The following is a 14191-nucleotide window of genomic DNA, read 5'->3' on the forward strand; positions in this document are numbered from 1 at the left end:
AATAGCAAATAATATTCTATGGTGATTGGCCCAAAGAACTAATTCGTTCAGTTCAGTCTCTGTTGGGCTAAGGTACCTTGCAATCACAGCCAATGGGTTTCTTGCACTCCTCACATATGTTGGAGTACAGGCTCTCAAAGCACTTCACACAGTAGGGATCCTCTTCTCTCAGGATATATTTCTTTCCAAAGAGGGATTCATTGCAGTGGTGGCAATCAAAACGCTCAGTCATTTTGACACCTTGGTTTCCACTAACCTGTCAAAAGGAAAAAATTCAAAGCCCCATTAATGCTTCTTTGTCACTAGGCACACTGGAATCAAGCAGAGTTTCACTGGTATCAGTTTCAGCCAAGTGGTATTCTATTTCCACTTGGTGAATAATTCCACATTGGTTAGTTTAAGTAACAACAATCTTTCATTTACTAAATTAGTGTGCAAGGGGGAAAAAACTTTTTATTTTTCCCTTAGTGGCACAGGTTTTTCCACAAATTTTATTCTAAACTCTATTTTTTGTTACTCAATGCTGGATGAGACCATATCAATTTTGGAGCAAAGTGAAACTCTGGACCAGGTTTCTTTAACCTCTCTTGTTTTTTATGTGTATTTAAAATATTTACCATCATCATAAATCAATTCCTTTCCATCTCCCCCTGAAATAGAGAGGCAGGGACTTAAAACATTATGTTCATTTCTATTAAAAGATTTTCCATGGGCCTCTTTTCATGATTCACAAGTTTAAATGTTAAGAAACAGCAGTGGTAGGGGGTGGGTTGGAGCATCAGGGGATAGTCAATCCGAAGGAAAATGGGCACAGTATCCTTGACTGTGACGTTGCATTTGGAAATACATGAGCAAAAGAGTAATGGCCCAAGTGCTTCATTTATCCCAAATTTAAAAAAAACCTCAATTTAGCTGCATGGACATTATTGGAGCAGGATGAAGGAAAAGGGTTCTCCTCAAAAACACAAAGACGATTGAACAGTTTCAAAAGCAGTGACCGCAAACAGTGGCACTGACGGGCAATACGAGGTTCATTTCAAAGAGAAGCAAGTATGAGTCTCCGTGCTTTGGCAATACGACAGTCATGATGAATTTTTCCAGAATGAGTGTATGCTGTGCCTGACTACTGGGGAGATGGGGTGATTAGAAGTGGGGGTGGGGGAATGTTTTTCACTGTTCCTCCCAGACCATCTCATACAAACCTGTTGGGAATTTTCCCATAGATTTATGAATTGCTGGAGCTAAAAGGGACCTAGGACATTACCTAGTTCAGTGATCTTATTTTAGAGAGGAGAAAAACTGAGAAAAGGTGAAGTAATGTATATAAAGTTGCACAACTAGTTGAGAGTAAAGACGGGAATCATAGAATCACAAAATCAGAGCTGGAAGAGACTTGAGGGACCATCTAATCTGACATGTATAGATGAGGGATGGGCTCTGTAACTTGCCCAAATTCCCACAAATAATTAAATGGCAGAACCAAGAATTGAACCCAGGTTTCCTGACTCATAGTCCAAAACTCTTTCCAGTTATTTTATTGCATCATGACTGGTGCTCCTTGGCAGGGAAATTTTTTTCCGTTGTACTAATAATACTTCGTACAATTTATTATTTTTTTTCAGGAGTGTACACACACATGTGTGTTTCTTTTTCTTTTACAAACAAGTTAAGAGGAATGGTTAATTTACTAAAAGCAAAAGGGAAGGAAGATTAAGTAGGCTGGACACTGCCACATACGACTAACTGTATGTTAAGATTCCTTGAATGAATGAATTTACATGCTGTAAAGGGAAAATGGTCATGAATGGGTACATTAAAGGAAAATGATAATATCTCTGTTTATGATTACTGAAGTCTTGATTCTGGGTTTGAAGTAAAAAAAATCAATAAGGATGTTGATTTGTGCTATATAGAGGAGTAAAATTATAAAGGATATCCAATAATTGACTGTTGTTTTACTTTAAAATTACTAAAGTGATAAGAAAAACATAATTAAAGTCAAATTGAAAATACTTGGATAGCTTGTGGTGACAGCTGTTATGTGCTTCAACTTTCCACAACTGTAAGCAAAGAAACTACCATCTTCTTTTTCTGTGTTCATTCTTAATTACTCTTGAATTTATAGGGCACTATTCTTTCAAGGAATCTAGACATACAGTTAGGCACATGGGGTATTGTCCACCCTACTTAATCTGTCTTCTTGGAGTCAAAGAAAACATTGTTTGGACAATCTTGAGATAGTATAAATGTGGACCTTAAGCATTTAAGTTGTTCTTCTGAAACCCATTATGCAAATATCCTTTGTACCTTTGCCACATTGCCCTGCAGTAAGGTTGTGCTGGCAAGAGATTTAATACCTTCCTTTAAGTCAACAATTATTGGCAAAGTCAACACCTATCAGGTATTTTCTTGTAACAGCTGACAACAGCTTTTCTAATATGCATTTCTTTCAAGGGAAGATTATAAGCTATTAGAGGTAAGAAGGGAGATATACAAACATATACATACACATATGTATAGATATAGATTTTTTTTGCTTGCTTAAATAGTGATTTGTTCAGACATGGAAACAGCAAAAGGAAATGAGAAAGGTAGGCAGAGCTCACACAAATATCAACAGAACCTGAAAAGAGAATGGTGCTCAAACTACAAAATGAGAAAAGTGGTAATTGTACTAGGTGTATCCAGTAGAAATGCAACCTCCTTGAAGATAGTAGCTGTGGGTTTCATTTTGTGTTTGTTTGTTTTTTTGCCTTAGTATCCCCAGAACATTGGATATAGGAGGGTCTAAGAAACCTTGGTTAAAATGAATCATGTGCTTTCATCTAAGAAGGGGGATGAATACATCAATACAGTAAGATTACTGAATTGAAAAGTCTGCTATTAATATAGGTATTGAAGTCTTTACATAGTACCTTTTCTATTTTCTTTAGCAGGAGGATTTTTTCTGGCAAGCCAGAGACAGCACACAATAAACCAAATATCTGCTAAGCATGTAACTAGGAACAAGGCACTGGAAAATTTCATCACTGCAAAGTGTTTCCCATACATTTTCTTAGTTCAGGTACAACATGCATTATCATCTTCATCTTGCAGATGAGGAAACCGAGGGTCAGAGTTGCATAGTTGCACAACTAAGAATCAGAGTTCTAAGAAACAGAGGTCTAGCATCCAACCCCCAATCCCAACTCTCTTGACTCTGAATCCAAGGTTCTTTCTGCTATATCTCACTACTCAGATACATAGGTATGAACACATGGCACACAAATGTCATTCAGTTGAAACTTAATTGAACTTGGAATCAAAAGATAGGGAGGCAGATCTCAGTCTGCCATTTACCAGCTCTGTGAACTTCACCTTTTAGCCAATATTTCTTCATCTGTAAAATGGGAAAGTTGTACTAGATGATGCTCAGAATTCTTTCCAGCTCTGAAATCTCAAGATATATGCTCCATAGTAATAACCTTGCTAAACTTGTAATCTTGTCCTAGCTGAGGCAGCTGGGAGACAATGGATAGAGTGCCTGTCCAGGAGTCAGGAATATTTAAGTTCAAATCCTTAAACATTGTGTGACCCTGGGCAAGTCACTTCACCTTTGTCTGTCTGCCTCAGTTTCCTCAACTATAAAATGGAAATAATAGCAGCACCAGGTAAGGTTATTGTGATGACCAGATGAGATATTTGTAAAATTCTTAGCGTTGTGCCTGGCACATGGTAGATGCTTCCATATAAAGCCTTCTTCCTTATAATTCTAACTGACGTCCTGGGTACAAAGAATTGGAAGAAATTCCAAGAAGACAAAACTTGGGAAAGTTAAACCAAAGAAAATGGTTTTTATGGAATTATTTTTGACTCCTCACTTAAACTCCGTACATATCTGATCTGTCGGCTGTTTTATTGTTTCTTCCTTTGCAATATTTCTTGTATACATCCCCTTCTCTCTACTCATAGAACTCATCACTTCACACCTAGACCACTGCATTAGCTTTCTGGATGGTCTCCCAGTTGCATGCCTCTCCTCACCCCATCCCCTGCCTCAATGAACTCCAGTGGCTCCCTATTACCTCCAAGATCAAATATAAAATCCTCTCACTTTTAAACTCCTTTACAACCTGGCCTTTCCCTATTTTTCTAGTCTTCTTACACCTTACTTTTTAACATAATGTACATGTACTTTACAAATCAACAATGCTGGCCTTTTTGTTGTTCATCTCACAAGCCACGCTATCTCCCAACTCTTGCCTTTTCATTGGCTGTGTTCATGCCTCACTTCTGTCTACCGGTTTCCATAACCTCCCTCACCTTCTACTACAGGTCTTTCTACTATTTTTAGCATCTTCCCTTCAAGATTACCTTCAATTTACACTGTAAACATGGTTGTTGCATGTTGTTTTCCCCTTTAGAAAGTTAGCTCCTTGAGAGCAGGGGGCATGTTTTTGCTGTTATCTGTATCCCTAGAAGTTAGCCCACTGCCTGGCACAAAGTAAACACTTAATTGTAAACCCTGCCTCCAAACCCATTGGTATGGAACTCTCTCGTCAGTGCTCCTTCATGTTATACTGTCTGGAATATATTCTCTTTCAGGTATGCCTTCTCTGATCTCTGTTTTGTTAAGATTTGGATAAATAGGTTTCTTTGCTATTCTCTGTGTGTTCATGTGGAACTAGTCTTTGGTGGGAAAGATGTCAAGCCTTGGATATAGAACTTATGGTTCTCCTTGCCCCCCAAATAATGACAAAGCAATCAGAAGATAGAGTGAACCCAGTCATATTCCCAGACTGCCAACATTTAAGGGAGTAGAGAGTTATCCTTCTAACCTGTTACTTCCCTCTCTCTCAATGGAGCCAGAGTGGACTCCTGTCCTAACTTCCTGCCTCCCTGCTTCCTGGAATGAATGAAAGGCTCCCATGGAGAAGGGTGGGGAGAGTAGAGGTTAGACATGTCTACTCTGCTTCCCTTTGAGCTGAACAAGAGCCCTTTCCCTATACAGGTGAAGCCACTCTTGCCACATAATAAATGTATGTTGAAGATCTCTAACTTTTCATACTCTCTACCCTCTATCTTTTACTACTAATTCTAGGCATTAAAAGTGTAAATAATAATGCTGTTAAGGACCCATATGTGCTGTACCTCCTGTAGGCTAACCCCCAACTTGAAGTCATAGGCTAGGACAATAGGGGAGATAACTATTCCCATGTTCAAGGCACATTTTGGGTCCATAGTACTAAAACTATACTCCCCACCTGTGTGCTTACCTTTTTAGTAAGCCAGTAGACACAGCTGGGTCAAAGCAAAGTTATTTACCGAATAAACATCAGAAAAACAGAAACTACAAAACATTCTCCCCATGAACGTGATAAGCACTCGTGTGTGTGTGTGTGTGTGTGTGTGTGTGTGTGTGTGTGTGTGTGTGTGTGGCACGGGGCAGCTAGGTGGCTCAGTGGATACAGTCAGAATCAGAAAGACTCATCTTCCTGAGTTCAAATCTGACCTCAGACACTGAACAAGTCACTTAACTCTGTTTGTCTTGGTTTCCTCATCTGTAAAATGAGCTGGAGAAGGAAATGGCAAATCACCCCAATATCTCTTGTCAAAAAAACCCCAAATAGGGTCATAAAGGGTTAAACATTATTGAAAACAACTGAACAATAACAAATGTGTGTGTGTGTGTGTGTGTGTGTGTGTGTGTGTGTGTGTGTGTGTGTGTAGTCAGGAGAAGGATTTGGTGCATACACAGAGAACACTAGTAGGGAGAAATACTCATAGGGAATGTATGTGGTCCAGGCAAATCACACTTCTGGGAATGCAAGCTCCCAAAGTCCTTTCTCTTTTAGCAGTGTCTTCCTGTTGCTTCCCCTGGGCGAATGTCATTATTCCCTCTCAAGAGCCAAGTTCTTCCAGAACTGATTCTCTCTCTCTGTCTCCGTGTCTCTCTCTCTCTCTCTGAATCCTTCCTTTCTTATGTAATTTATCCAGTAACTACAGCAAACAGCTTGAGTTTACTGGGCCAAACACATTTATCATCACTAAAATGGCTTATAAATCAAAGTAAACGTTTAGGGGAAAAAACACACACACAAACCCATAAGCTACTGACTGTAGCTCAAAGAGCCTAGAAGGAAACTATGGAAACCAGAAGTGAATGGTCAGGAAGTAAATGGGAACTAGGTTCCCCCCTCCATATATATCCCTTGTGGATAAGAAGGGGAAGGAAAAGGTGGCTTGGGTTTTATGCATCTCATCAGTCTGCACCTACCATTTTCACACGCTTGTGCTCGCACTGTCCTTGGCTCATGCATTCAGACCATCTTGGCTTCTCAGATTTGATCCTCCACAAAGCATCAGAGATAATGTTCCGTTCTTTGTAGTTTGCCAAGAAGGTTTCAATGGCTTTCCCTTATGCTGCCACCCACTATGGCATGTCTAAGAAGTTCATTAAGGAACTGACTCTTCTGAACCACTAGAGTTGAAATTCCTCACAGCTGTCTCCTGTATTAATTGTCTTTTGAGAAAGTGTGTCTTGGTTTTGAAAAGGCCTCTGGGAACTTGGACTGATCCTTCTGATTCCATAAAGCTTAACTAAAGAATTTCTTCATCCCACTTAAAGGGGTAACAGTAGACAGTGTAGACACCTTTCTATACTCTAAGGGCAGAACACCCTGCTGTCTTTCTTAGCTGACCCTTATCTTTTCTAACTGCATCAACAGATCCAGGGTGGGGTATCAGTTGATCAGGGTTGTCCTAATCACCTCCCTCATACTGCATATGATTTGAGAGAAGGTGAGTCTCTCACACTAGAGGGGGAAATGGCAACAAATGGACAGTCTGGGGGTTGTTGTGGCATTCATCAAATTTTAATTAAGAGCAAGAAAAGTGTTTCCATTACCTTTAATGCTACTACAGAAAATTTGTATAAAGACATGGTCAGAAATCACATAGAATGAGAAAGCATGGAAGGGCTGTGATCTGCATAATGGGTGGAGTATCCATAGTGCTGAGCTCATAGATTTAAAGACTGAAGTAACAGTACAAATGACATCCATTAGTTTGATCTGTCTGTGATAGGACACTGGTCTATGTGATACCCTGTGTGGTCAGGAGAGTGAACCAGCAAACTTCTACACAAATTCCCATCAATTTGGTTGAGTCAGGAAGACTTATCTTCCTGAGTTCAAATATGGCCTCAAACACTTACTAGTTGTGTGACCCTGGGCAAGTCACTTAACCCCATTTGCCTCAATGTCCTCATCTTTAAAATGAATTAGAGAGGGAAATGGCAAACCACTCCTGTATCGTTGCCAAGAAAACCCCAAATGAGGTCATGAAGAATTGGACACAACTGAAAACAACAACAACAAAAACATGCATACATATGTATGTATGTATGTTATATGTGTGTATCTGTGTGTGTATGCATTGTTCTCTTTGATCTGTGTCTTCTCTAAGAAGCAACAGCAACTTTAAGGCCAGTTAAAGATTTGTAGTTAAAGAAGGATAGATATTAAACTTATTTCATTAGTAGCGAGGACTCTCAGGTGAGGAAACTTGCTTTACCAAAGCACTGAGAGGTTAAGAGTCTTGGTTCAAGTTACATAGCCAATACATATCATAGGCAGGTCATGAGCCCACATTTTCCTGACTTCAAAGCCAACTCTCTAGCCGCTACATGCACACAATTAAATATTAAGTATATTGGGTTCTGGAGCAAATAGTCACCATCATTGATGAAGTACATATTAAGATGTGTATTACTTGGTAAAATCATTCTGCAGTAGCTTAACAATGGTACCACCACTACAGATTACTATAATGTGTTATTTACATTTCACTGGATCCTTACAATGACCATGGGGAGATAGGCAGGACATGTATTTTCACATTCATTTTACAGAGATTTTTGAGGGTCTCAGGGAAGTTATGACTTGGCTAAAACCATACATCTGGTTTGAGAAACAGTCAAGGGAGCTTACTCCAGTGACTCCTTGTTGCTTTTGGATATGATACAGAGACCTTGGATGCATGACATCCAAAGCCCTTCCTACTATAACTCTTGCCTGTTGTATATTTACTCTTTTCACTAAGCCCATGTTCTAGCCAAATTGGCCATGTTGTTATTCTCTGTATATGCCACTCTCTCACCCGGAGTCAGTTGGATGAAATCTAGCTAGTACTAGACTCAGAAAATTAGAACTCATGTCCTTCAATTCCTACTCCAGTAAACTTTCCCCTAAAGAGGGTTTTCTAATTTTTTTTTTAAAGTGAGAGCTTTCTATTTTAACTATATTGAACACATATATTTTTCAGTATTGGGTTAGATAGTCTACAGGCCAACAGGAGACTTAAGAGTTCCTTCCTCTACTTCTAAACAATTTAAAACTAATTCTTTTCTTTTCAAAGTGATACTAGACAGAAATATTTTTATCTCTGCCTACACCCCAAATGATCCACGGATTTAAGCTATAAAAACCCAGTCGTAATCAGGCTTTTGTTTATTTTGAGGCTTGCACCATATCCAGCTCCCCCAATTTCGTATTTCCCTTAGACTATCTTAGCAGATAAGGCTTAGAACTTGACATATGAGAGGAAGGAGAGACAAAGCCAGTTTCAGTGAATCTTCCTTTTTACTGTAGTATAATGTACTTAGGAGTGATGTGCTCTCATTTAAATAGGACATATGAGTTTTCATGCCCTTTTTGAAGTGACCCTATGTAGTACCATGGAAAGTCAACCACTTATCATCTCTACTGCCTATTACTTAGTTCAGAGGAATGTGAAAAGGATTAAGCAATAAAGACTTGGAGCTACAAGGAGACAGGCATCATACAAGCCTGAGGTGTGACTTCTGCAATGTTATTTCATTGACTCTGATCCAAGGTACAAATTTCCAGATTGGACAGACTTTATAAGGATTCCATGATGTCATTTCCCAGAACTGTTAGAATACTTCTGAACAACCAGGGTAGGCAGGGCATCCTACTCACCTTCCATCCTGTACTTTAAGACTCAGCATTTGACTGTTCCTGTTTAGCAACTCACCCGATGGAGTTGCTAAACAGCAGTACAGAGTCCCAGATACCCACTTAGCTCAAAAAAAATCCACAAAGTCAGCAAGTAATGGAGTAGTTTGTCTTACATGTAATTAAAAGCTCAGGGGGCTACCCACCATATGGACCAATACCTTTGGGTATGTTAAGGCTTATTAGCTGCCTCTCCTTTCTTTTCCCTCTGCCTCTCTCAATAAAAGGTAAATATACTTCAAGATGTAACTTATTTTCTTTGGCTGAACGAAACTGGATGGATGAATGTTGTTAGTAGAAGTGTCAACACTAGAAGAACTCAGGTCCTCTGATTCCTACTCCAGTAAACTGTCCTCTGAACAAGGATTTCTTTTGAACACACACATCTTCCAGTATTGGATGAGATAGTCTATAGGCTAACAAGACAATTAAGACTTGTCCTACTCAAGTCTGAGACGCGAAAATCACAAAATTTTCAGAGAGAAGGAAAAGAGGAGAGGAAAGTAAAGAAGGAAGAAGACTGAGAACGAAGTAGGCGGAGGGGAGGAAAAGGGGGAGGAGAGAAGAGCTATAGATTCCGGGCAAAGAAGAAAGATAAAAGCAGGAAATTCATACCTGTAGTTCCTGCTGAGAATGGATCCAGGGACCCACTTCAAATGGAAGGAAGGCTGGGAAACACTTCCCCTTCTCATTCAATGGTGGATTAAAATCTTTGGTCATCCTTACCAAGTATTTGTTAAGTGCTTATATATTATTATATCAGATGCTGGCCATTCAAAGACAAAAATGAAACAGTCAAGGAACTTATATTCCATCTAATTCACCAAGACTTTGGGCACCATTTCTCATGATGTATAACATTAAACAAACAAATATCAGGGCAGCCAGGTCAGTGCCAGGCCTGGAGTAAGGAAGACCTGAATTCAAATCTGGCTTCAGACGCTAGGAGTGTGACCCTGGGCAAGTCATTTAACCTGTTGGCCTCAGTTTCATCATCCATAAAGCTAAAATAATGGGGTTATTGTGAAGATCAAATGAGATAATAATTGTCAGACACTTAGCATGGCACAGTCTTAATGCTGAGCTGTATGAATATTAGCTATTATCTATTATTTAATAGACAAATATTGCGGTCATGACCCTATGATCTCATCTACACAGAGAACTCCCATTAAGAGAGTTTGACTACCAGTTCAGCACGGTCACTTTCTTGCAATTTATAATCTTACAGAGAATTTCCTTTGGATGTTACTGCAGTTTGCTATCATATCAAATCACGTATCATTTTTTTAAAAGAAACATCCTAATGCTTTTAAAGTAGAAAAAGTCCCACAGCATAAACTAATTTCCAATTCATATTTTTAACATTTTCATTTATATTTTCTACTCAAGCACAAAATAAACCATGGGTATTGATCTATATTTGTTTTAAGAACATAAATAAGGTCTTGTGAAGTCTGAAACAGAGAAAATTTTTAAAAACTACTGTGGATTGAACGAAACTGTAAAAAACAAAGTCATAAAATAATCAATTCAGACAAGAAGAGAGCTTAAAGATCATCTAGTTTACTGACTCACATTACAGTTGAGGAAACTGAGGCCTAGGGAAATTAAATGACTTGTCCAAACTCACACAGAGAGAGAATTTGAACCCAGGGCTTCTGCCTCCAAAGCACTTTCCACTGTCAAATGAATTTGAGAAAAGCTGATAATTAAGTGAAATAAAATCTCATTATACAGATGTTTGTTAAACTCCCTTTACTCATCGCCAAATAATGGTTAGGTTAGTACATATTTCAAATTCTATAGAATCATGAGCTAAATGTATACGAGTTCTGCCTACATTTTCAAATGTGCATTTCAAAAGCAACCCTTTTACAATGTTATGAAGTTTCTTCCTTTTTGGATCACTTAATCATGAAGAAATCCATAATTTCTTTAATATGAGTTAAAGGAAGAGGGATTAAACCTATGATTAAATCAGAGGCAGGGCAGTTAGGTGGTGAAGTGGAGAGAGCACCAACCCTGGAGTCAGGAGGACTTGAGTTCAAATCTACTCTCAGACATTTGACACTTACTAGCTGTGTGATCCTGGGCAAATCACTTAACCCCAACTGCCTTGGAAAAAGGAAAGAAAAGGAAAAGAAAACCCCAAATGAGGTCACAAAGCGTCAGACATGACTGAACAACAACAAAGAAAAATTAATAGCGAAGAACCCTTTCACTGATGGTCTGAAACATAGTCTCAGACAACTGCCTAGCACACCCAGAAGTTAAATGAACTGTTTGGGTTAAACACAGAGCCTATATGTGTCAGTCAGATCTTAAAAGATCCTAAACCTTTCTAGCTCTGAGGCTGGCTTATATTTTTAATATGACATGTGCTGTAAGGAGGAATGATTGCTTGACTATAGTACTGTTTGATATAAATGCATAAAACTTACCTGTATTCTTCTCTAAATGGAAATGAGAGACCAAGAGCAAGAGCTGTGTGATGGTGGCATGACACACATGATACAGCATGGAAATGAAAGGTTTAAACTCTGTTGGGGCAGCTAGATGGTACAGTAGATAGAGCACCAGGTTTGGAGTTTGGAAGACCTGAGTTCAAATCCAGCCTCATACACATACTAGCTGTGCGACCCTGGGCAAGTCATTTAACCCTGCTTGCTTCCATTTCCTCATTTGTAAAATAGGGATAATAAAAACACCTGACTCTCAGAGTTGTGAGGGTCAAATGAGGTAATATTATAAATCGCTTAGCACAGTGTCTGGTACATAGCAGGTACCATATAAATGTTAGCTATTATTACTGAGGGCACCTAAGCATGAACCTCATATGTCTCCTGGGTAATCTATCTCTGCTCTCATTTCTAATAGAGTTTTGGCTAAGGCCAGTAAGGCCTTGGTTTTCCTAAAATGAGGCTGCTCCAGCTTGACTGGGGGAATTGAATCCTATCTGATATTTTCATGACCTTATTCTGCAGGGTTCTCTATGGACTTTGGGCCCTGATCTATATAACTAGCCCTGGATTTCCTGCCTATCACCTGGATATGATATTTTTCTGATTAGAATGTCTAACTCAGATATTATATTCAAGTCACTGGTGTCTTACTAGCTCTTAGCTGGTGGTTGGACAGAACAAGGGAAAGAGGGTCAGGGGACCTGGGTTCAGATACTGGTCTGGTTCACCAAGGTCAGCTTGGCAGCATGTGACATTGGGCCTCAGTTTTTTCATATACAAAATGAGGGAGTTAGACTAAATAACTTTCAACTCTAAATCTATTATTTTGTGGATGTCAGAATCAAGTATTTATGATAGCATTTTCTGAGCAGAGCTTCTCAACTATCAATAATTTCCTAGTCCTCTGACAGATTGGCACTAATCAGATTTGTTTCCTGTTCAATTTGGGCTACCTTGCTCCAGAATCCTGCTACATAACTCTCATGTTATGAGAGTCATCACAACATGACCAGGAGCCCAGTGGAGATCAGGTAAGCATGAGATTTAGGCTGTTTATTCTTGTTGTTTGGTTATGTCTGACTCTTTGTGATCCCCTTTGGAGTTAGCAAAGATAACTGGAGTGATTTGCCATTTCCTTCTCCATTAGGGTAAGTAGACGCCCCATTAAGCAATCATCACTACCTAGTTTACACTGTCAGTTCTTCATTACATGTAGCCATCCATATTAGGCTAGCATCTTAAGAGCTTAATGCCCTTTGCCAAAGCTTGGAATGTTCCTGACCAGTTTGTAACAGGAGACACTCCTTAAGAAAACACTTAAATATCCCTATTTATGGGTGCATCTGGATCCAGCAAATGAATCACTAATGGAAGTTATGTGGACTCTTCTAAACTTTTCTCTCTTTTTCCACTCTCCCATTTACGTGTTAAAGAGTGGACTATTGCTTTTACAAATCTCACTTCTCTTCCCTTCTCTCCCCCCCACCAAATGAATGGACATGAGAAATATTTTTTGGTAAATAAGTATCATCAGGGAAGAGAGGGTATAAATTGTTTTATACTTCCCTTAGAGCCACACAGAGCTTTTGTATCTAATAAATAGTTGTTGAGTGAATCACCAAAATGTAAATTTGTTTTACATGAGACACTTCCTTCAATTCTTTTAGGATGAGAGATTTTATCCCTGTGGGCACAATTTCTACAAATGCATACTTCAGCTTCTCCCCTCTTAATATCTGTGGCCAAAAATATTCATCACTCATCATTCATCATCTGTCAATGCTTAGATGATCTCGGAATTTAGTTCCATTTTGTCCATAGACCTTTGCAGCCCAGAATTCCATAATCTGCACTCTAACATTATAGCCATTGAGGATCTAAGGTCATCCTTTCCACCATCAACTAACCATCTGATGTCAGGAATATATTGGTTCATGTTTCAGCTCTGGCATATCCTGGCAATGTGACCTTATGCCGTTTGACCTCAGTGGCCTTAGGCAGGTATTCGTGACACAAGATGGCTAGTATTAAACACTCCTAATTCAAAGAATGAAATATAACATGCTGAGATTACTTTTCCTTGCTGTCCTCCATCTAGGTGGTTGTAAGTTAGATGAAGCTTCATTTCCACAGGGAAGAGAAAACCTCTCTCCAAATGGTGCACCTAGGTATGTACCAGCTTCACAAACTGGAGGGGAGTAGGACAAGTCTAGGGCAAAGTAGCTGCCATCAAGAACATTCCTTTGGGACAGCTAGGTGGTAACAGTTGATCAAGCACCAGCCCTGGAGTCAGGAAGACCTGAGTTCCAATCCGGCCTCAGATACTTAATAATTGTGTGACTCTGGGCATGTCATTTAACCCTGTTTGCCTCCAAAAAAGAAAAGAAAAGAAAAAGAAAAAAGAAAGAAAGAACATTCCTTTGGAATCCCTTGAAGAATACTCTCCAGCTTCCCTTATTTTAAGCAGTACAGTTCTAGATAATATCAAACAGCTCTTGGATTTCTACACAGACACACAATCTATACACATTCAAAGACATGGAGATGATCTTCAAAACACTGAAATTTGGGTCAAGGAATATTCTTCCATGGAAGTAACCACAGTAGAGACATTGGGGAGGGGAATATTTCATTTGGGGATTTCTAGGGTTCAGGAGGAGAAAGTGAGGCTGGTGACCTGCACAGCCCTCCCTCACTCAAAACAAAGTC

At 39.2% G+C, this 14191-nt stretch overlaps 1 protein-coding gene across 5 annotated transcripts in view; it reads right to left on the minus strand.

The window, feature by feature from the left end:
- The window catches only part of FHL2 (four and a half LIM domains 2), a 111335-nt gene that overhangs the window by 45285 nt on the left and 51859 nt on the right, over positions 1–14191 (minus strand). For all 5 annotated transcript variants that reach the window (XM_072621762.1, XM_072621760.1, XM_072621758.1 and 2 more), the window contains exon 2: positions 77–256. In XM_072621762.1, the coding sequence (XP_072477863.1) occupies positions 77–232 (156 nt within the window). In that variant the 5' untranslated portion in view covers positions 233–256. The remainder of the gene's footprint in view (positions 1–76; positions 257–14191) is intronic.

The sequence above is a fragment of the Notamacropus eugenii genome, chromosome 6 (assembly GCF_028372415.1).
Source record: "Notamacropus eugenii isolate mMacEug1 chromosome 6, mMacEug1.pri_v2, whole genome shotgun sequence".
Lineage (NCBI taxonomy): Eukaryota > Metazoa > Chordata > Mammalia > Diprotodontia > Macropodidae > Notamacropus > Notamacropus eugenii.